Below are 23,824 nucleotides of genomic sequence, written 5' to 3'. Positions count from 1 at the left end.
GCTGTCAATTAAAAGTTGTATTTCTTACAGAACCCTGCCACTACAAGCCCATATACTTAGGCACACGGACATGTGTGTGTGCATATGTTTATCCCCTAAGAAAGAGTTGATCATAGGAAATAAGCTTCTTTACACTGCATTTTTAATAAATGCAAGATATATCAAAGTAAAGCATTGCTTTTAGCTGTTCTGAAATTTACAAAAAGTGTTGGGGTTTTTTTTTCTTCCTTACAAAATCCTTTTCTTTGTGCTCTGTTACTTCATTTATCCATTTATAAAAATTACACAATAGGAAAAAAAAGCCCCATTTGACAGTTTTTGATATTTATGATGCTCTGAGAAAGGGCCTGGAGATTCAATTGTTTATTAAATGCAACATTTTATAAGTGATCCAATAATAAAGACCTAACAGCACAATAGTAGGTGGGAAGTATTTGTAACAAGCAGTGTTTCTAACCTAGAGAGGATGAACAGAGAAGCAGAACTGTTGACTGAATTGCTTCTGGTAAGGTGTGGAAGAAGGGGTCCCCGTGTTACCCGTGACGCACGCAAGAAGGGGGGGGCAGGGTGAACGGAAGAAGCCTTGGACTCTGATGGGGGCTGTTACTCTGCTTCTATACCTTCAAAATTGTGTTCCTCTTTATTTTGTCTTCCTTATTCACTTGCTCCATCAGAATACTGCTCAAAAGGAAATCAGATGTAGGAGGTACAGGAGTCCGGAAGCCTGTGTCTATTTTGGGGTTCCGCGTAGCCAGGGTGCTGGCAGAGACAGGGTGGTGTTTCCCGGGCTTCTCCCCTGAGTGCTGTGGGTCATCAACTTAGACCCACAGGTTTCCATGTGGAGGGTAGGGGGTGGGGGTAGGGACTCCAGGGACCACGTCTGTGACTGTCCAGTACACGCAAGGAAAGCATGGGCTCCCCAGATACTTCCTTCATAACCCTGATTTAAAATTTTTATGACACAGTCTCAGAAAGTTTCTTGGTGAGAAAACTGCTGGGTGATTTGATAGTTTATTCCTTGGCAATTTGAGAATCAATGTTCCTGACTGGCAAGTTTATATGAGATATAATAATAAACTCTATGGAGCTGAATATTTTAGTGAAAGAAAGGGTGGTTGCCACCCTGGGGGTGGGTGGGCAGTGCATGAAGCTATCTGAGATTCCAGAAACCTTTTTCCTTTTGTGCCAAGTGGAAGGCCTTAAGATTACAAAACAAGGCATTTCCCACACAAAACAAAAGATGGTAATTTACTATTAGGTGACCCCCCCAAATTATCTTTTTATTACCAATATATCTATTTTAGGGATGATGCTACTTTCTAGAAAGGGGCAGTATGACGCAGTGGTTGAGTCCTTGGACTAGATCTGCCCCTAAATAGGTGGGGATTCTGGGTAAGGAACTTTACCTCTTCCTTCCTCAGTTTCTCTTGGAGATGATACAGGGATAGTGCTCACTGTGATGGTGGCTTATAACAATTATGTGAGAAGAATGTTTGCAGAGCACTTACCACAGTGTCTGGCAAAGGTATGAAATAATTATTACAAGCATTTCAAATCTGAGCACAGGAAAATTTTGAGCTGAGAAAGACCCAATTTCTGCCAATTCCACTGTCATAATTTCAAGTTCAAGTTTGCCTCAATATATAGCATTATTTAATAATTTACTTGTTAGAAGTAGGTAAAATACGTGGGTAAACCCCATTCTCAGATTTTGTTAATTTAAATGGCCAGCAAAGAAGCCTTTGGTCCAATCCTATCTTCCCTGCCAGTTTGCCTCGAAAAGGAAAGAAGAAAAGCATACTTCATTTGTGCGAGAATCCTGTAAATGTGCATGGGGCCTTGGTCTGCTGAGGTCCCGCTTATCCAGAGGGCGAGGCAGTAAAGACACATCACAGCAAGGCGTCATGCAGTGGCCCCTGGCCACGATAGCAGGCATGTAGGCGCTCAGACGTGAATGGCTTTCCTCAGTTGAGCAAGTCAACCTCACTTTTGTGCCAGAATCCATCTGGTTGTAAAATGAGGCTAAAAACCAGCATTGCATCTGAATTCTTAAAACAAAAGGTTGACAGGTCTTATGATGAAAGGCTTTTCCTCTACATGTATTTGTTATTTGTGGATAAGGTCATATTTTCACCGTTTTCTCCTGGCAGGGCAGGTACTGAAGCAACGTACTAATTTTAAGTGGTTGTGGAACTGGTGGTCCCTTTCAGATGCGATGGGAAAATGGAGCTGCTATTTCTTCATAAGGTCACTGGCCTGTATTATTCCCGGAGGTTGTAATTGTGATTAGAACGCATCTTTCATTTTGTTTGTAAAAGGAAAGGTGAAATGGTCAAGCAGATCTCCCTGATATGCAAAGCCCGGTTTGGAGACAACTTGCAGAGCATCAGTGTCCTCTAGTAACTTATTCTAGTCACGGAAAGGCTTCACCGTTTCTGTGACGATGGGTTTATGAGAACTCAGTTGGGATTTTGAGGATGTCCTTTTTTCTTGGGTTCCACCTTTAAAGGTTAAGGCAGTAAGGTCAAGGTCAAGGTCAGTTTTCATGTGGGGAATTGGAATTTCAAATATGTGGGGGAAATATTTCATAATGCTAGGGTATAGGCTGGCATAACTGGGTAGTTTAGAACTGGACAGTGATTTATTCTAGGATTATTTTATGAAAATGTACAGATGGCTTAAATCTCCTGGGACAGGTATGTGAGCTAGCACATGTTTAATAAGAAGGTAATGATAAAGATGTAATTTCCAGTCTCAGCTCTGTCCTCGCCCCATCTAAGGCTGGTCACACACTTCCTCTTGCTCTCTGTTTCCTGATCAGTGATGACAATATTATACCTTAAGCATCTCACAGAAATGCCAAGGGGATAAATAAGATGATATTTATAAAATAACTTAGCTCTTTAGAACAAAGTACTAAGTAGAAGCTTTAAACATTATATTCAGGAAGTTGTTTGCAAATGACCATGGACCTCTTCAAACCTTGCTTTAAAACTCACCCCTTCCAAAAAAGCTTTTCCTGGTTAACCCCATCCATTCCAGTCCTTTTTTTAATTAAAATTTTTTTTTTTTTTTTTAATTTTAGAGGGAGAGAGAGAGCGACTGAGCTGGAGAGAGGGGTAGAGGGACAGAGAGAGAATCTTAAGCAGGCTCCACACTCAGCACAGAGCCTGCCAGTCACTCCTTTATACTTTTAGCACCATGGCATGACATCCACATTGTACATTTCACTTTTTGATCTGTTATGTTATAACATCATCTGCCCAGCTGCCCACACTAGAAACCTGGCAATATCCTGGCTCCTCTCCCATCCCTACACCATTTCTAGCTGGTGACCCAGTCTGAGCAGTTGCGTCTCGAGGTCCTTGGACTCTTGGCGCTTCCATGGCACTGCCATAGCCTCCTCTCCTTGTTCCCTTTAACCTGGTTGTCTGCATTGCCCGCTAATGGGTCTTTCTCACTTTAGCCTGGTCTCTTTCCGGTTGACCCTCCCCTGTGCTTTTTAGAGATATTTTATCTATTTACTTAAAAAATTTTTTTTAGATTTTATTTTTAGGTAATCTCTACACACAACATGAGGCTTGGACTCACAACTCCAAGATCAAGAGTCTCATGCTCTAACTGAGCCAGCCAGGTGCCCCTGAGAGATCTTTTAAAAACATAAATCTGATCCTATCTACTTCCAGCTTAAAACTTTTAAAACTCCTTAGTTTAGCACCTAACATCGTTCTTTTTCTGGTCACCAGCCACTATTATGGCCTAACTCTCACCACACTCGTCCCCCTGCTTCGTGCTAAGTCCCAGAGGCAGTGATGCTTAAAGTGAGTTGTGCAGTCCCATAGAAATTAGCCTAAAGAAGAGCTCCCTGTGTCTTCCTGGCTTCATACTTCATACATCTTTTGCAGATGCCAGCTATGCCTTTTGCCTTTCATGTCTTCTCCCTGCCTAATAATTCCTAATGGTTTTAAATTTTTAGTTGAAGCATCACTTCTACCAAAAAGACCTTAAGATCCTCTCTGACCCCTCTATGCATCTGCTTTCAATGTGCAGCCAGTGTGCTTCCATTGAATGATGTGCTTGATGTTGTTAAAAAAAAAAAAAAAAGGCGTCATTCTGTACTAAAACCATTCACTGATCTTGTCTATTTCTTCCAATCAGCGATGGGTTCCTTGCAAGCCAGGGACTGTACTTTTTGATTTTGTATTCTGACCTAGCAGAGAGCCAGGTCCTCAGTAAACGTCTGCTGAATGCATGGTGTAAATGTATTGAAATTATGACTGTAGGCATGATCAAGGATCAATAGGCTGTCAAAAGCTGCAGTGACTTTAGGCCTCGTGAAAACCTATGGCTTGAGAAGGCTACACAACTGTGGACAAAACGAAACCACTGTATTTGGTCTCCAGTATCCTTTATACCTTGCAAATGTTTACAGAAGATATTTTTTAGTTTTCCATATTAACAAGTCATTTCTTTGTTAGTTGCAAGTTATTTTCTTGGTTGAGACTAAATTTGACAAGTCTCTCTCAAAAAACATTCTTCCCTCTTCTTTCACCACCTACAAGCCATACGATGGTTTAAACAAAGAGTACTAAGTGCCATGGAGTCGAGGACATCAAAGAGAGCAAATTAAAATATGTGATTTGTTTACCATCACATGGACTTGGGAGTGCCCACGGCCACAGAATCCCAGGGCTAGAAGGGTGCCTGGTTGTTGTTGTAGAGAGGATCTTACTGCCCCACTTTCTGTAGCTGCTTCTAACAACAGGAATGACTAGACCATGACCCATCACAGGAAGAAAGGAAAGTGCTCGTATATGAGAAACCTTTCACTCAACCAGCTGCTGCTGCTTTTTTTTTTTTTTTTTTTTTTTTTTTTTAACTCAACCAGCTTCTATGGCAAAACCAGGGAGATAAAGATTTCCATTCAGCAAAAGCACTGATATAGCTGTAGTGGTGCAGGCAGGACACTGTCAGGAGTCCAGAAAGTGTATCTTTTGAAGTGTTTACCCCCTCAAAACCATTTCCAATCACTCCCAAACACTGGTTTCAGGAATGGCCTGGGGTATGCACAGCATAATTAGGGACAGGCCAGTGGGCTAGCTGAGCCTAGGCTAGCACTCCCAGAGCAACTGGCTATGGGTTGTAAGGAGCTATATTCACAAGGTCTCTTAGCTGCTGCCTCCAAAGAAAGGTACAAACGGTGCCGTAAGTAAGAGCTTCGTTCTGGGATCAGAGAGGCCTGCATTCAAAGCCTCATCTCTCTGCTTGCTAGCCATGTAACCCTTGGGTAAGTTAGTTAACCTTTTCAGAGCCCCAGTTTCCTCATTTGTAAAATAGGGGGAAGTAGCATTTATGTCTCAGTACTGTGTGCCTGGAACACAATATGTGGTCCATTAATATAAGTTATCATTACTGCCTATCTATGGTAATCCAAAGTAACACAAACTTGTTGTGATTCCAGTTCATATGCCCCCTGGGTCAAGTAATTTTGCCACACTCTAAAATTAACATATAGCGAAAGCCTGATTGAATAAGTGTTGGTCAAATGCCCTTCTGCCCTATTTAGAGCTGATACTTTGGGTTTCCATATTGCCTACAGTTCTACTCTCAGTGTTGTTTTACTCAGTGTTATAAAACAGAAACAAGAAGATGACATGCTCGAGGCCCAACAGCATCAACTATCACTTTGGCATCCTCCCCGCCGCCCCCCAGTGCTTTGCTGTGAGTTTCCCTGAGGGTTTGGGTAGTCTCACACAGGACTCTTCAGCTGAACAAGACAGTAAGATTCCAAGACTGGATTACATAGGTGGCTGGCAGCCTTTCTTTTTGTTTCTTTCTTTTTTTCTTTTTATTTTTTTTAATGTTTAGTTTTGAGAGAGAGGGAAAGGGAGAGAAAGAGTGGGGGAGGGGCAGAGAGAGAGGGGGACAGAAGACTGGAAGTGGGCTCTGTGCTGACAGCAAGTGAGTTGATGTGGGGCTCAAACTCACGAACTGTGAGATCATGCCCTGACCTGAAGTTGGAATGTTTAACCGACTGAGCCACCCAGGCGCCCCTGGCAGCCTTTCAAGTAAATTCTATTTTTTAAAGCCCATATACTTTACTCATAATTGAGTTATCTGCTGGTTGGGGATGGGGGGGGGGGGAGGTGTATGAAATCACAGAGTTCCAAGAGAGAAAAATAGTAAATTAGATCGAAATTTATCCAAAAGACTTAATATGTGATTTACCTGTGGGCCAGTTCCTGGTTTCAAGTGAAAACCAAAAACAAGTTCAAGGTTCACGATTTTTTCCTCATTTTCTTTAGGTTCATCTACTGAGTCCTAAAACAGAAAACCAAGCACTATTTACTCTCAATAGTATGTAGTGTCTTTTTTTTTTTTATTTCATATAGAAGAGATGATTTCTCAGTACTAGTGTTTCCATGCTAACCTATTGTTTAATGTTTGATAATTTGGATCAAGCTACAAATGACAATTCTTTAAAGCAAGAGAAATGACATCTTAAGCCTTTGAGAACATTTCCACATGACTTACCTCATGCACTACAAATTGAATGTCACTGTCTTACATGTTTCACAATGCATCTTGCATTGTACAGTTTTACTCTAGCAATGCACTTAGCACCTGGAGAGATGCACTATGAGACTTCACTCTGAGAGTTCTTAACACTCAAGATATTTGCAAGCAATTCCCAAAGAGGAACTGTGTACTTGCTAGAACAGATGAAGGTGAAGGGCCAAGAAAAGAAACAAAAGGAACCTTCTGGAGTTTAGAGGTGGAAAACCATAGTTAGTGAATGAGAAGAGCTCTGTGTATTAATTGCAAACACGTACTGTATAAAAACATGTGCCATATACTTGTAGACTGGATTCAAAATAATAAGTCAAATATATGTTATTCAAACAAGACATCTCCTACCCCCTGCACCCAATGCAAGTGATAGATAATCCAGAGCCCTACTATGTGAATTCCTTTAGTGACTTATGTGCTGGACAAAGGTTTCTGGAGACAGGTGGGAGGCCATTGTACTAATCTACAATGTTAGTATTTAACATCCGTGAGTCACTAAGGTGACATGTGTTGTTCTTATCATGAATACACTGTTAATATTTCAACTTGTAGGAATCAAGCATGTTGAATTTATGCACATCCTAAGCTTCACTCAAAGGGCCTTTTGTTAGAGAATAATTAAAGTTTGCTTCAAACAACAATTCCCGACATTGGCAAATTTAGGTGTGGATGTAGCAGGTGCATACATCAATAAAGTAGCCCATTCTCGGTGAGAAAAACACCTTACTTACCTTAATCAGTGGTGGGAAGTGAAATAAGTTTAGGTAATCGTGGGTTAATTTCTCAATGGCTGACTGTAAAAGCAAAAACAAAAACAAAAAAACATGACTTTATTAATGATCCGACAGTGCCAAGAGAGGATTTAAATTATTGTGCACATATAAAGGCATTCTTTATGTAGCCCATAAAATATCTTGGGGATGTTAATATCCAACATCTATTGAGAATAAAGCTGTTCAGAGTATTCTAGGTAGTTCCTAATTATTTAATGGAACAGGCAGATATTTTAAAGATGTTAAGTCTCAGAGTACACAGTAAATAAAACCATTCTTCAAACACTGGTAGAGTATACTGGCGACAAGTTAATGTTGTAGTGTGCAGAATGCAGTTGTCACCCTGAGTAACTGTGGGAAAAACAACAAAGAACATGAATATATCACCAGAGACTTTCATTAAGGCTGAAATCTCACTAAAGGGTTTATTGCATGGTAAGGGCTTTACTATGGGTATGTGTCCAATGCTCCCCCTGCCCCCACTGAAGCACAAAGAACTCTTGAAGGAAAGGGCAACCATTTAAATTATTTTTTTATACTCCTCAGGTATAATCCAGCTTTTCTGTGAACAGAACGTATCACGTAGAGAGTAAGAAAGTGCCAATGTGAGAAAAATTAGATGCATTTTTCAAAGTGAAATGAAAGCTGTTGACACTTGACAATGTAATGAACACTTACGGATGTTCAGCCCCATTCCCTCCGCACGGCCCCTCCACGTGAAGGCTTCCAGGCACAGGGAAGAAGGATGCTGAGACAGGTTTAAAGGGACAACGAAGTGGCAGAGGGGTAGGTAGAAAGACTGTTTAGTTTCATGACCTACCATTTAAGGGTTGAGAGTCTCTTTGAGAAAGTACACAGCGATGATTGTGCTTTCCTTGGTGACAGCAGAGAATGGAGGGCACATTCTCATTGTCTGTGTGAGTGTGTGTGTGTGTGTGTGTGTGTGTGTGTGTGTGTGTGTGTGTGACAAGCCTGACAAGTACCAGGAAGGCTCCTTTAGTCTGGAGGTATTCACCTGGTGTCCTATCCCCAGAGGCCCAGCTCAAAGCATTATTTGTCCTCATATCCCCACAAATGTTTGCAGGACCTCCCAGAACAAGCCTCCATCATCCTTTTCTCTTAATCCTTCTCTGTCATACAAGCTTTTTTGTCAGAAATACCCACAACCCGGCTGAGTTAAGAGTGTCACATGTTGGCTGAGTCTCCCGTGAGTGGCCAGTAACCTAGCTGTGGCTTTGGCAGTTAGGTGGATCGCCTGACTTTTGAGACTCACCTCTCTGGGAACTGTCTTTATGCACATATGCATTCTCATCCATGAGTTTCAGGGGAGTCTTGGGTCCCCCCTGATACTGGTCTGCTCTCTGTTTTGGAGCTCAGGGCAGATACTCTGCTTCATGAGCAGAGGACATTGCACTGACCCTACCCCAACCAGCTGCCTCCAGTGAGGGCTTTCCCTTCATGCAGGTGTTTCATGGCTTCTGTGCAGCATTAGACTCTGTTTTTATAAAGCTTTTTAACCTTTGGCTTCTGTAACACCATTCTCTCCTCCTTTTCCTACTTCCTGGGTGGGCATTCCTCTTTTCCTCCTGCCTAGGCTCCTAGGATGTCTCCTTGCCACATGCATCCTTCTTGAAGGCCCATCGTCTGTCAAATAGAGAAAGCTTCCCCACTGGAAGACTGTTTGTGGTCAAGCGTGTACATGCCACTGTGCTTTCCTTCTTTTTATTTATTTATTGAGGTGAAATTCACTGTCATGAAATTAACCATTTTAAAGTGCTGAATCAGCAGCATTTAGTACCTTCGGAGCATTGTGCAGCTAGTACCTCTGTCTGGTTCCAAAACATTTGGGGACCCTGTGCCTAGTAGCAGTCACTCCTGACATTCCCAGCTCCTGACAACCACGAATCCATTTTCTGTAAGGTGGATTTACCTATCTTCTGGATATTTCATGTAAATGGAATCATACACTAGGTGACCCTTTGGGTCTGGCTTCTTTCATTCTGCAGGATGGTTTTGCGGTTATGCTACGTCACGGCGTGTGTTCACTAGTTTTCCTTCTTGAACCAGCAAATAGATCTGTTACCTGTGGAATCCTTCCCATCTCTATTCACGTTTTCGTGACACTTAGCTAGGCCTTCTTACTTTGTATCATAACCTCTGAACTGGTCTTTCCCAACCTAGCCTCTCCTTTCTAATCTACTTCACAACTTCCAGAAGCAAAGTTTTCAACATGTCAGTTCTCAAAACTTCCAATACTCCCTGCAGCTGGTCGGACTCCAGACCCCTGGCCTGAAGCCATGAACTGGCCTGAAGCCACTGCACAGAAGCCATGAAACACCTGCATGAAGGAAAACACCTGCATGAACTGTCCAGGATCTGGCCTCACCTCCCTTCCACCCTCTGCGGCACGAGGCTTCCACCAGACACAGCCACCTATTGTTCCTTGTAGTGAACCAGTTTTTTCTGTTCTCTCCTGTTTCCTTCTCTCTGAACTCCTTATTCTGTCTAAATTCATGTTCTTGCCTTTCCTGCGCCTGTGTGCATTCCAAATTCTGTCCTTCTTCAAGATCCAGCTTGGGGACCCTCCCCACTCCATGAAGGTTTCCCTCTGGCCGACCCCCCCCCCCCCCCCCCACCGCCCACAGCCCCTCCCAAGCAGAGGCAGTGAATGGTTCCTTTCCTCCCAACTGCCAAGACTCTTTATCATGAGAAGTTGCATGTACATGTTTTCTCTTCTCTGGGGCGTACACTCCTCAAGGGCAGGATTCTTCTCCGTATCTGCACAGGCCCAATCTTGCAGGTAGTAGGCATTCACTGAATTTGTTGAACAATAATAAGTTTGGACGTTGCTTGCCCTAATGATACCAACCAGCATGGAGGGGGCACTGTCTCTTAGGCCCACTCGGGGGTATTTAAATCACTATTGCTCTGTGATTTAAAGCTTGCCACCCTCTTTCCTCCTGACAGCTCCTTAAGGAATGTTGGTCCTTTTTCAAAGACAGCAGAGGGAAAGGGAGGTCGGAGCATCTTACTTGTCATCTGCCAAATAGGACAGGATTTACCACATTGCTCTGTTGGAAACTTGAAACTTCTCTGCACTAGAGAAAATAATTTTTCCCATCGCAGCCCATCTGAGCCAGCTTAGCTTTTCAGGATGGATGTGCCCACACCCAGAGGTCGAGATTAACTTACTTGCCAGCCTCTGAGATGTATGTTTATGAATGAGGTTTCCTGCCCTATTCTAAGAGGGAGAAGATGGTGAGGTTAAGGCTAAGCCATCATCCAACAGGTGCTTGGGCTGTAAGGACAGTCCTTGCATGGGCCCAGGGCTCGCAGAACAGAAGTAGATGGGTTCTCTTTGGACCTCAGAGGGGATTTCCTTAGAAAGGAAAAAGCCACACCGGTGGCTTTAACTGAAGTAAAGGGAAAAGCAGTTGACGTGTTAGTAGAGACTTTGTGAGATAGGGTTTGGCTAGGAAGCTGCTTTTTCTACCTTCCTTCTTTGACTTCTCTTCTTTCTAACCTATGCCCACCCCTCCATCCACCCACAATGGGGTTGAGAAGGTCCAGGGAACAAACTGATTTTATCCTAAAATCTCTCTTGAAACACACCTCTAGTAACAGCGTCCACACAGATGCCAGCAATTATTTGGTTTGGGTAACTAAAAAACAAGACAAAGAAACAGATCTGGTTGCTACCTACCAAAAAAAGAAAAGAAAAGCAACAGCACCAAAAACAGGTTTAGCTTTTAAAGTGTTCAAGACTTCAGTCTGGGGGGACATGTTAGGATTTCCTGAGAAAATGAAGGATTAGAATACACACGTGGTGTGTCCGTTCCGGGTCAAAATTACAAACACTGCAAACTGAACACACATTCCCATGAGGTTAGGTGCTACAGTGGCTTAGCTTTCACTCCGCACAGGCCCAGCATCCTTAGGGATTCCTAATGGGCAGCCAGCCTCTCTGGCCTTTAAGGGAATCACCAGCTGTCTTCCCGGGTGGACGGCCGGTCTGCAGGCACCGGACAAAGACGTCTCCAGGGCCTCCCGGCCCACTAAGCTGCCTCTCACACCACAGCCTTGCCACTGGCGGTGCCTTCCCTTTCAGAACACCTCCTCCCCTGTATCCCCTTCCCCTGGTTTGCACCTGCTTGTCTTTAGGCTCTCAGCTCCTTCACAACTTCTTTGCAAAAGACTTTCCTCATCTCAACCTCACTTCTCCTTTGTGGCATTTCCTACAGCTGTCTTTTTATCACGATTGCATGATCAATCCCTGTCTTCTCCACTGAACTGGGGACTTCCTGAGGGCATGGAGTGATATTCAGGTGTATCTAGGTGACTTCTGCTGTGCTGGGTTGGATTATGAGGAGGGAGTGGGGGTCCCATGGGAGCAGAGGCTAATTATCAGCTGGTATGGGAGTATGTCAGCACCGTAACAGCCGATTGCACTCGCGTGTGTATCCTCAGCCTCTGACATGACACAAGGTCTGCTACATAGTAGGTGCTCAGTAAAGATTGTCAACCAACTGTCCTCCCTCTCTGAGGTACCTTCAGGTGGATGATGTGCCCCTTGGAGACAATGCCCATGTCCTTCAAGTCTTCTTCCTCCAGAAGAAGCAGTCGCTTTCCTGTAATGTTGTTTTCCTTAAACAAGCTTGCATATATGCTCATCTCTTCGGAAGAGTCCCCTGAAGGAAGGGATTAGAAGGCAGAACAAAATGAGATGAAACCATGCCCTGAGCAAAGTTAACTGCATGAATTAAGAAGGTAAGTTATTCTACTTGCCTTTTCTGACGAGCTGCTGAACCCAAAAATACTGTGAAAGAGAGGACACATATGGATTTGAAGATTCACACACGGTCAGTGGCCTGACTTCACAGTAAAACACACTTTTCAATAGATTAAAATATCTGTAGTTTTGCAATGTAAGTTTTGGCTCAACCACCAAGGTAAAATGAAAGGCATTCTCTTTATGGATTTAAAACATCAAGCTCTCAAATTGGAGATACCCCTCCCTGTGGACATCTTGGGATACTTGAGGAAATGTGGGTTTTGCTTTTTATTTGGGAGATTTAAAAAAAGCCTTCAAGAAGGTTCTTAACTTATAATGACTTTTCTCTTTATGTGCTGGTCATCCCCGGAGCTACTGAGGGGTACTGGTTTACCCAGGAATTGTGTGGGGAGCAGGAACCACACGGCAGTGGACAGAGAAGTGGGCAGAATATGCTATGTCCTAGGCCTGGTCAGGAAGTAGCTCTGTGGCCCAAGACAAGTTAAAGCATGGAGCTTCCTGTATAGAATGAAGTTGGACCCAGTGACCCTCCGTCCTTGAATATCACTTGGCACGTGTTTACTGGTAGCCTCTCACATAGAAGGGAGGCCAGACCCAGTCCCAGCAATTCTCTGGGGGGCCCTTGACCCTGGGATTTTATTTACATGGCTTGAAAACCACTCGACCTCAGAGCAAAGACTAAAAATAACTGTTAGAGCTCAGTGCTTTTTAAAAAATTTCTTCTCAAATGAGATGGGCCAACTTTCCAGCTGGGGATAAAGGGATTATATCCAGACCCATGAATAGATCCTAAGTTCTTTTTCCTTGTTAACAATCCGGGCTGGTGGGAACTTTACCAACAACGAGGCCCAGTGAATGGGAAGAAGTAGAGGCAAGTGGTGCCAAGTTTCCTCACCCTATAGAAGCCAAAGAGGTTAGCTAATGTTGAAAGCAGTTTTACTTCACCAGAGCATGGTGGGCAAGGAGGAAAACGCCCCAGTCCAGAAACCAGGTTGAGGTAGGTAAACAGACCTTCCTAAGAGTTTCTAGCAGTGAATTTGTACACTGTGGCATCTGGTCTGTTCTCTGGGGTGAGGGCTTGCTAAGGCTGGCATTACAGCTGTTTTTCTTTTTCATTTAATGGGACTTGAGCCTATAAAATGGACCTGGACAAGTATAAGCCCCTGAGGTCTCTGATCAAGAATTCTCCAGACTTTTCACTAAAGAAGCAAATACAGAGACGCAACAGGCTAAGAAGGATTGTTCCTTAGGGTCTCTACCCAAGTGTAAGGTATAGAACTTCCTCTGGACTTAAGTAATCTGTCCTCCTCTGGCTGCAGCTGCAGAGGATGTCTGGGAGCTTGCATCCATTCTTCCTGGGAAAGGCCAGAGGACAGATGCACCCGTCACTTTCAAACAGGCCTAAGGTAGGAAGGAAACCCAGTTCAGCGGAATCCCAGTCTAGAGCTGCCTTTCCCAGATCTTTCTCCACTGTGGTTCCAGTCCGTCCCTGGTGTTTTAGGAAAACTTAAGATCAAACTGTTCTCACGTTTGTTCATTTGGTATCCTGGATCACTCCTTTAACTTTGCCATTGGTATTCATTATAGTATTCTGGAATACCTTTCAGGGCAAATAGGGAGGTGGAATCCTCTTGTAAGATTTGAAGAGATACTTGCCTTGCTCTTGAGGCCTTATTTTAAATCAGTACTGCATTAAAAATAGAAAAACAAGGAATTTGTCAACTTCTCCTAGTTAGATTTTCTTAAGGCCCCGACCCCTCCAGCTGCATCTGTAACTTGTGGACCAATGTCTGAAATACCTGCCCAGGTCAAAGGAGGCATTAACAGAAGCCGCTTACCACGTCCTCTTCAGTCCATGAGCCAATCTCAAAGGAAGGCAGCAGCTGCATGGGAAATACGAATGCAGTGAAAAACACAAGTAATATTATCATTGTCTTTTTGGCTCATCTCTTGTCTCCCCTATTTTAGCTTTTGGCCGCTGCTCTGGCTCGGTTTCTTCCTTGGCAGGTTAGGTTGAATGGCAAGCAGTTCTCCTGACCTTGAGGGGAATTTCTCATCGCTCCAAGCATTTACCCACAGAAGCCAATCCCAGGCACCAGCTTGTCAGTAACAATTCATTGCACTTGGTGAGCTGTTGCAGCAGGGGCTGTAGATCTTGAGACTGTCCCCTCTCGGTACTTGGCACACCAAGAGTAGACTTCCCTCCCACAATAGGGTTTGACGGTCCAGGAGCTTCTGACATTTGCCAGATACCAGAGCCTCCCTTGGAATTCCCACTCAGCATGAGGATCATCGGATTGTTCATGAAAATTCTGAAGCAACACTTTGGTAATCAGATGACCTTTATGCTGCTGCTGCTGCTACTTTTTTTTTATTTTTTATTTTTTAAATTTTTTTCAAGAGAATATTAAATCGTTTATTGACTACACATGATAATGGACGATACACAAGCTTTAATCCCATCTATAATTTTATCTGATACCATAATTCAATTTAGATATATTGCATAGGATGTGCCAACAATCCTATTGATAACCAAATAAACTCCAGGACTTTGCTTGGGTGACCCTTTTAACGGTGAACTCCAGGTCACAACACATTAACTGTCAGTTCAACCACACCAGTGTTTGTGGAGACAACGGCTTCTGTTGCAGGTTGCAAATAAATTTCAAATGGAACCTGGCATCACCCTGATGGAATTCTAACTTCACACTGTTGCGGTAGTTTACCAAGATGAAAAGACTTTATTTTTTTTTAAGTAATATCTACACCCAATGTGGGGCTTGAACTCAAAATCCCAAGATTAGGAATTGCCTGCTCTACGAACTGAGCCAGCCAGGCATCCGTATATGCTGCTGCTTACAGGGGAATTTCTAAGTGGTTAGCCAAATGACTCACTTGCATTATATTTTTAAAAGGAAATATTAGGATCCATGGATGAAGAAGGACGGGTGAAACTGGAACTATCGTCCCAAGAAACCCACATTGCAGAGTTTGCTCTAATGAAAACCACTAACCTCTCTCCTTTTCAGATGTAGACATGAAAGACTTTGCAAAAGGACTTTGGCCTGCATCATTTTCAAAGCCAAAGAGCTACTTGCTTCAGTATATGCCCATGGCAATAGACTAAATGATAAACGCCTACATAATTTGAAAAAAAAAATTGTGTCCTATGTCTTGAATTAGAGTTTGCCATACCCTTTAGCTTTAACTAACTTAACTTGCCAGCATGGTTGGATTGCTTATAAGGTAACATGGCAGTGCCTTTCAACCTTTGTTACAAATAACATTTTTTTTTTTTTTTTTTGGGTGAATGAATTGAAAAACAAAGTTGAATCTGGTTGCTTTTACTATTAGTGTAAAAATCGGAAGGTGGGTGAGTTTCTAATCTGCAAATATTTTGAACTCACATGCTCAAAACCATACTAGGAAAGGTATGCTCCTCCCTTTAAGGAGCTTTTAATTTAATTGGGGGTGAAACAGATACGGATTATAGATGAAGGAGTTTAAGGCTACCTTCGTGTTGGCTCACTCAGTGCCTAGCAGAGTGCCTGGCGTACAATACTTGGTAAATTTTTGTTGAACCATTTCATTGAATGAATCCAGCTGCAAGGTGCATTTACTAAAATGCTGAATCCTCTGATAGAGAATTCAGTGTGTGCGGGTATACCAGGGAAAAGGGAGGGTTTCATAGACCAAGATGGGAATGGAAGGCATGGTGACTTGAGCTGGGTACTCTAGGGCACAAAGAACAGAGATGTGATTCTACTTGAGGAGAAGCAGGAAGGCCAGACAATGGCACTGGTGTTGGGGACAGGAGGGAAGGGGGGCATGGCATGTTTGCCTTACTGGAGCACTGGATGCAGCGTGTGTATATTGGAGGATAAAGGGGAAATGCTTAACATCTTTGCTTAAAATGCCTAAATTCTCTCTGGCAATGATTAAAAATCTCTAGGGAGCCAATCAGAATTTTTGTTGTAAACCCACAAGTTACAATATATTTGATTGTGTACAGTTTGAGTGTTCTAGCTGAGTTGTAAGGGCATAAATCACGACCGGTCTGTATATATTCTGCTACCCCCCATGTACCCCAGTTCCCTCAGGATTGCCCCTCTCCTCTGAGATACTGGATATAGGTAGGAATCTTCACATGCACTCACCTGCTTCAATAATGCAGAAAGGAAAATGACTTGAGGAAGAAAAATCTAAAACTGAATTTGACCAAAGAATATACATGACATTTTATTTGTTCATGGGGCAGCTGAATACAGCTGCAGGAACATGTCATTCCCTTTTCCCATCACGGAAACAAATGTGAAATAAGGAACTTTTTTGATGAGTTCAAGGAACAACAGACTGACTTTACAGAACTCTTTCCCTGCATCAAGGTTGGCCTCTATAGGGAGTGGGGGGATATGTGGTGGTTTGATTTTTATACAATTCCCAAATGTTGTGCTAAGCAAAATCGTTAAGTATTTCTTGAATAAAGGTTGTAAATGAAACAACTAATCAAAACCCATCATATTTGGTTTTAAGGTCAAAAGGAGAGGGGAAGAGTTCTCTTGCCCTCCTAGAGTGGCTCGTCAAGAGTACGCCAAGGGAAAGGCATAGATTCAGTTTGATAATCACTCTGGCAGGATTCTTGCACAAGGCTTGCAGAGATCAGTGATAGGAAGGCTGGAGCCAGACACTGCTTCAAGACAGTTTGAATTTGGCAAGATGGGGGTAAGAGTTAATGATCTCTAGCCACATAGTGGTTTACCATTTCCTTTATGCTTTCTGTACCTTCTTAGCATGTCAGTGTATCTGCTGTAGCATGAGTTCTAAGCCTTTTGTTCTTTTGAGGATAAGAAAAAATCCACCTCGTGACTGCCCCATCACTTTACAAATTCATTATTTACACTCAACTGATTTCAGGAGAGAAAAGCTCACATTCATGTGCATGCGTGTGACCGTGATTCCTTCCAAGGATGTTGGGAAATCCCATCTAACAAAGATCTGATATACACAGCAACACATAACAAAGGGATTTACTGTCAAAACGTTTATTGCAAAATGGAGTCTTAAAACAAAGAAAAAAGCAAAGAAAAGTTCACATCAAAATGAAATGTATGACACCAACTTGGATTTCTGAATACATTGTGGACTTGTGCTGGAATATCAAATTCCAACTATGAAATCAATAACTGAGTAGTCTTACCACACACGAGTGATATGTAATCTCCCATACAAACATTATACAAGATATTTGGCATAGGATTTGCTCAGAATAACATTGCAACAGAATAGTTGAGAAAAAGGCTTTGTTAAAAAAAAAAAGTGATAATGCCATCTATTCAAAGCTCACACTCAAAGAATATAAATATTTCCTATTTAGTACAAAATTTCTAAAAGAGTGCAAAAGCAATATGTGCAGTGTATTGTATCTGACATTAAAAGTTAAACTGTTCTGCACACAATATAAAATAATTAATGTAGGTGCTTGAAACACTAGTTTTAAAGTCAATAATCACATGCCAGAAAGCTCCTCATAGGCAATAGTGTGCAACTGATAGTTGAAGCATAAACGAACATGGCTAGCTAGCCCTTCAGATTTCCTGGTACACGCTCCTTTTTCATCACAGAAATGCTACAGCTATCAGGCTAGGCCACAATTGAAAGAACAGAACAGATTGTTCTTTCTGGCAACGCTTAAAGTCTAAACAGGAAAACAGTCTTACTCAAAAGCAGCAAAAGGTGCCTGATTATAGAAAAATTATGCTCTCTCATATGTGGTAGAGAATGTGCTAGTTTTCAAATGCTGCAACAAGTCTAGCGTATCAAAACCCAAAAAAGTCTCAATATTTAACTCAGAATAGCTTTTAAAATGATCTTTCATGAAATTCTTACTACAATGAAAACTCTGAAAAATACTTATGTACATCATAGTTCTAGGAGAAGTCATTCTGGATCTCTCCCAAATCTTACGTCTGATTCCTTGATTTTAATGGGAATCAATTTTGAATTAACTCAGCTGGTGTTAAAATCTAACAGATTTGCTGCATGTTAAACATCACTGGCTAAAAACTGGCCCTCAACATTTCCAGAGGATCCAAAACAAGTGTCCTATGTGCCTTCAACTCTTCCCATTGGTTATTAATGTAAACTATTAAAATGTGATTTTACTTAACACACACACCCACACATACACACACAGCCCTTTTAAATTAACCTGGCTGCTTTGAAGAACTATAGCTCCCTCAGTGATGTTTTCCTTTTTTACTTATTTTGGAATTGGTGTAACAGAGTGACACTAACCCCCACCCCAGGTAAATTTTGCTGTTTTATAAAGTTTCCACCAGCATTCTTAATGGGAAAGAAACCATTTCCACAAGGGAGGATTTAAGATAAATGCCACAAACCTATAAACTATAGATTGTACAGTAGTTGTAATTTTAGAAATGCATCTTTTGACTAGAGCAATTTTGAGGGAGAAAAATTTGATACAGAACTGTAAAACTGCCAGGTTTAGCAAGTTTCTTAAAGGGGAAAGGGACAATGCTATTGGTAAATGGAATTCTTTATTGGGTGGGACTGTCCCTGGCATGCAGGATGTTACCATTTTTGGCACTGGGCATTAAATACACCCCAGTCACTGTGACAACCAAAAATATTCTCCAGCCTCCCCCCCCCCCCCCCGCAAACATCATTAGGTGCCCAAGACGAGAATGGCTGGTAGAGAGTCATCAAATTCTAGATTGTCAACTTTATGAATATAGAAAAAGAGATGAAAAAGAGTAATTATATTTTCAGTTGTAGGACTCTGAAAATTATGACAATTTAGAGTTTCAATTATTATTGTGAATCTTTAAATTTCTTAGTGTTTCTTTATAAGTATACACTTTTGGAAGTCAAGTAATTGGAAATAAATCCAACATCAACAATTTGCCATTTGAAAAACTGATTTGAAAAGTGAATTAGAAGCTGTACAATTAACATCATTATAAAATGTGCATAATAAACAGTTCCTTTGAAAAGTAATAAGAGTCTAAAGTCTTCTAAATAATCTTCACAGATAGAGTGAGACCACTTTAAAATTTTGTTTATAGGATTTAGACTTTAGGGATGTTCAAAACCCTAGAAAGGGACTTATCTGAAACATAAAGTAATGCTGTATGATAATTACCTATAATAAAATACAATCCAGGTGGAGAACAATTTCAAGCTTATCACTGAAGTTTTCAATTCTGCTGTACCCTAAATCCCTGAATACTGGTGAGGAAGATGACAGCAGTGGAGAGATCAGGGAGATATTCCCTAATTAACGGTAACCCCTAGGTCTGAGTAGAGTCCTATTACCTTTCTCTTCTAGCCCTATTTGGCTGCTTGTATTAATGCACCGAAACTTTATGTGTAATTACGATAGATTTATATGTAAATTAAGAAAAAAATGTCAGTTTCATTCTGTTTATATGTTCTAAATTTGTTGATGAGGATTCTTGAATGAGAGGCAGGGTTTACATTCTTACATAAAGTGCACAGATCTCAAAATTAGCCCACAGACATTCCCTGATCAGTGAGGCCTTGTCCGACCACACTTGAAAACCCACAACATTCCTCCGTGTGTCATCTTCTTCCCCTGCTCCGTTTTTCAGCATGCACTTAACAAGTGTTTACGTACTATAGAACCCACTTGTTTTGTTTACTGTCAGGATCTCTGCTCACTAGCAGGTGTGCTCCATGAGCACCAGGGTCTCCCTCTAGCTGGTCCCTGGAACAGTCCCTGGCACAGAGAAGGGGCTCAATGAATATCTGTGGAATGACTTTATCTTTCTCTAGAAAGATGTGCAAGAGGCTTTTAAACTACTTCCTACTTGGGGCACCTGGGTGGCTCAGTCGGTTGAGCGTCTGACTTCAGCTCAGGTCATGATCTCACAGCTTGTGAGTTCGAGTCCCACGACGGGCTCTGTGCTGACAGCTCGGAGCCTGGAGCCTGCTTCGGATTCTGTGTCTCCCTCTCTCTCTCTCCCCCAACCTACTCGCATTCTGTCTCTCTCTCTCTCAAAAATAAACAAACATTAAAAAAAAATTTTAACTACTTGCTCCTTGATTCTCTCCTCCAGGTTGCTGGACTACAGTGCCCCCAGGGCATGCTGGGAAGTCAAGAGTTGAAAACCACCCCTCTGCTTGGCTCCCAGATGTTCAGCTTGAGGGGCTCAGCTTGAGTCAAGGAGTGCTCCTCTTACGTCTGCGCACGGACAGGACACCTGTTGAGGTTTGTGCCTGTTTGCCGGCAGCACTGTGTAGTGTGCATCTGTGAATGGCTGCATAGACAGAAGGTGTACTGGATTGGGTATGGAGGGAACCCATCTCCCAGGGGAAAGACTTACCTATTCATTCTGTTTTTACTTAGTCTATGGGTGGTTAGCAGGGCCTGCAAACCCCTCAGGTATGTAGTCTTCAAAGAACACCAGGTTAAATTTGTTTATATAGTTTACGTTCTAAGAATGCTTTCTTCATCTTTCCCAAAAGCTGTTTACTTTAACTTTCATCGCCTACTACTCAATAAGTATTACTTGAAATTGATAGTTTAGTTTTCCAGGTTACTGTAACCACTTATTTTTCACTGGCATAATGAAGACTTGCTAAAGTTAACTGACCACTTCCCATGGGCCTGGTTCTGTGTTAAGTGCTTTACATGTATTATTTCATTTAATCCCTTCAGCAATCCTTTGAAGTGGGTACTGTTACCATTCCCATGGCAAAAATGAGCAGACAGATACGCAGGTTAAATAATTTCTAACAGATTACACGGCAGTTTTGAATCATAATTTGACTACAGATCCTTCTCTTTATCACCATGGCATATAGACTGTTCTGCATTTCACACCCCAGGACATTTTAATAGTTATTTTTCTCCAAATAAAGCTGGCACAGTGTACTGATCATTTTGTGGTATTTTTCAGCTGTTAATAGGGATTAGAAGCCTGTCATGCTTCAAATTTCCAGAGACTTTTCCTGATTGAGTATACTTGGAAATAGTATTAGATAATATCTATGATGATATCCTTTCTTAAATTCCCCATAAAAAGAACTACCAAAAGTGTTTTAGTTTAATAGTCAAATGAATGGCCCTTCTTTCCAAAATAGGCTGAAAAAAGTTTTTATTCTTTTGCCTTTCTTGATATAGGACTACAAATGTTTTGTAGTTTGTTTTGTTTTTTTCAAACAGTGTTTTATAGCTTTGACAAATGTGATAACATTCTGAGAACCTCTCTCTGGAGTACTAGGTTTTCAGACGGCACCTACATTCACTTCCATTTATCACCAGTGTGGCTCAATCCAGGTCAAAAAAAAAAAAAAACCCAAAACACTGGGAGGCTGGATCTGAATTAAAAAGGACCCTTCATCCTCCACGTCTGTCTCAGTAGATATAATTTACCTTCCCTCTTCCCTTTATATATTTAGTTCCCTCTTTAAAACATCTCTGCCTATATTTAGAACCCAGAATGATCATGCCCCTGTGGAAAAAGAACATGCGTATATCCTTACTGGCAGCGCAGAGCAGGTCTGTATTAGCACTTGAGCTGCCCTGCCTGTAAGTTTCCCTTTAAGACCATACCCTTCTTTTATAAACTACGCCTCAGATGATCGTGTGTTGTTCAGAAGCTTCCAGGGCTAGCACTGGCATGAAAGCCTGCAACATCTGCTGTTGGTTTCAAATTAGAGTATTTCTTCTTCCAGTATACTATTAAGAACATCTCTCAGGTTTTACTGTGAGTAGTTGTGCTATTAAGTATTGAAAATTCTTGGCATTTAGGTATTTCTGAAGTATTTGTGATCGCCGCCTTTCATCTCAATTTTTTTATTGTTGGATTTTGTAGTCACTCTCAATTATTTCTGACAGCACAGCATATTGCCAGAAGAAAAAGAAATGTAGTGTGTTACAAGAAAATCAGTGTCTAAGAAGAATTAGGAGTTAAGAGTGCTTTTTCAAAATGTAAGTTTTCTTAAGCAATTAAATAAATGAAATCAAATCAAAGTATAAAGTATTTGCTTGAAAAAAAAAAGCCAGAATATAATTAGTTGTGAAAAATACTATATTGTATAATAGAGTCACAAATTTCTATAATCAGGCACCACATTTGCTGACTCATTAAATATACCTTTCTGGCTTAACTAACCTCCCCCACACCCCCATTTTTCTGTAAGCAGGAAAAAAAAAAGTAAAATCATTAAAGAAATGACTGTCATAGAAATGTGATTGGCTTAAAAATTCCGTGCTTACTTTTCTACCTCCTTATTGGTTTTCGTACAGACTGAGTAGCAAGTTTCTTTTGGTTTGCCGAACATTTTCAATTTTCTTACTTTGCTGTCTGCTTTCATTCACTATTATTATCCATGTCATTATCCTCCTCATCACCGTCATCATCATCATCATCATCATCATCGTCACCTTCTGACAAGTCAAAATCACTGAACCCCAGGGCCATGTTGACCTTCTTCCCCCTCCTCTTAGATGTGGTTTTGGAAGAATTCTGCTTGGCTTGCATGTTTATCTGCATCCCAGAATGCAGCACAGCTCCTGCTTTGTTCATTGAGAAGATATCCCCAAAGCCCATCAGCATCATGGCCTGCAGACTTTGGTTCATGCCATGGCCCTCCCCGTTACTTGTTGCTGTGATCTGACATGACATCTCTGCACTGTTTGACTCCTCTGTCTTAGATTCAAAGTAAGACTCCTCAGACATTCTTGCAGCAAGAGGCAAGAGAAGCTATCGTGAGGGAAGAAAGGACAGAAGCAAAAAGAGAAATTAGGACCAATTTAAATAAAGGAAACAGATACCACAAAATTAGTGGGTGCTGCACAGAAGGTAAATGATTAGTGAAATAAACGAATGTAGGGAATCCTGTAAAAACGTATTTAATGGCAGGTTTGGCTCCAGCATATTTGCCATAATTTATAAATGACAGAGTAAACCACAACCAAAAGTTTGCAGAGCGCCACAGCAGGCCAGATTTCAAATGGGAAGGAAGTTGCAAGTTTTAAGCCCTCATTTCGCTTAAAACAGTTTTTAGGATCTCTCTTAATTTTTTCCAATTTCACTTGCACACAGAACGTTAAATATTAAATTAAAAAGAAATTAAGTAGAGATTAAATCTCAAGTAAAAAATGAAGGAACCTTGTACCAAAGGATCAAGTTCAGAGGAAGCATAAAGACAGTTCAGTAGTCAATACCCTTCTACAGAAATCTGGGCCATTAATCTCCTTTCTATCTAGATTACCATCTGACTCTAAATTAAAAAGGAGTCTAGGATTCAGTAGTTTCTGCTTATTATTTATTACAACCAGATAGAAACCTAGTTACTTGACTTACGAAATAATTAATTCACTTAGTGAACAAATTCTAGATCTGTCTCTAATACTTAAGGACATAAATACATATGAAAATCTGGGGGAGAGAAAATTAGTACTAATTTAGACTGTTACCTTTTGCTCTATTCTCTAAGTGCCCTTCTTGTAGTAGAACTCTTTTTTTTCTAGGAATTCCCCCTCTCACAGTGGTAGACCTCTATTTTCTACCTTACATCATGATTTTGAACAACTAACCTATTCCCATAAATTCTGGTCTTACTCATTTCAGGAGTCTGTCAGGATCTGAAAAGTGTTACTGCCTCTTCTTTTGAGAAATAAGCAAATTAAGGCTTA

General features: G+C 41.4%; 1 protein-coding gene and 1 long non-coding RNA gene across 10 annotated transcripts in view; one reads left to right on the top strand and one right to left on the bottom strand.

Moving 5' to 3' along the window:
* The window catches only part of MAP3K20 (mitogen-activated protein kinase kinase kinase 20), a 184,714-nt gene that overhangs the window by 21,031 nt on the left and 139,859 nt on the right, over window positions 1–23,824 (bottom strand). For 6 of the 7 annotated variants that reach the window (XR_008295443.1, XM_027055471.2, XM_027055472.2 and 3 more), the window contains exons 12-16: window positions 13,974–14,018; window positions 12,129–12,159; window positions 11,892–12,031; window positions 7,302–7,364; window positions 6,229–6,321 (exon numbers count right to left, since the gene is read on the bottom strand). Coding sequence is in view for 6 of the 7 variants with exons in the window: in XM_027055471.2 (XP_026911272.1) it covers window positions 6,229–6,321; window positions 7,302–7,364; window positions 11,892–12,031; window positions 12,129–12,159; window positions 13,974–14,018 (372 nt within the window). In the remaining variant the exon portion in view is untranslated. Of the gene's footprint in view, window positions 1–628; window positions 2,502–6,228; window positions 6,322–7,301; window positions 7,365–11,891; window positions 12,032–12,128; window positions 12,160–13,973; window positions 14,019–23,824 lie in introns of those variants that run through there. The other variant, XM_053215299.1, reaches the window with a different exon arrangement.
* The window catches only part of LOC106987976 (uncharacterized), a 138,572-nt gene that overhangs the window by 77,605 nt on the left and 37,143 nt on the right, over window positions 1–23,824 (top strand). For all 3 annotated transcript variants that reach the window (XR_008295444.1, XR_003418801.2, XR_008295445.1), the window contains exon 5: window positions 3,557–22,988. This is a non-coding gene — a long non-coding RNA (uncharacterized LOC106987976). The remainder of the gene's footprint in view (window positions 1–3,556; window positions 22,989–23,824) is intronic.

The sequence above is a fragment of the Acinonyx jubatus genome, chromosome C1 (genome assembly GCF_027475565.1).
Source record: "Acinonyx jubatus isolate Ajub_Pintada_27869175 chromosome C1, VMU_Ajub_asm_v1.0, whole genome shotgun sequence".
NCBI classification, from domain to species: Eukaryota; Metazoa; Chordata; class Mammalia; order Carnivora; family Felidae; genus Acinonyx; species Acinonyx jubatus.
This window is presented reverse-complemented; position numbering and strand designations above follow the sequence as displayed.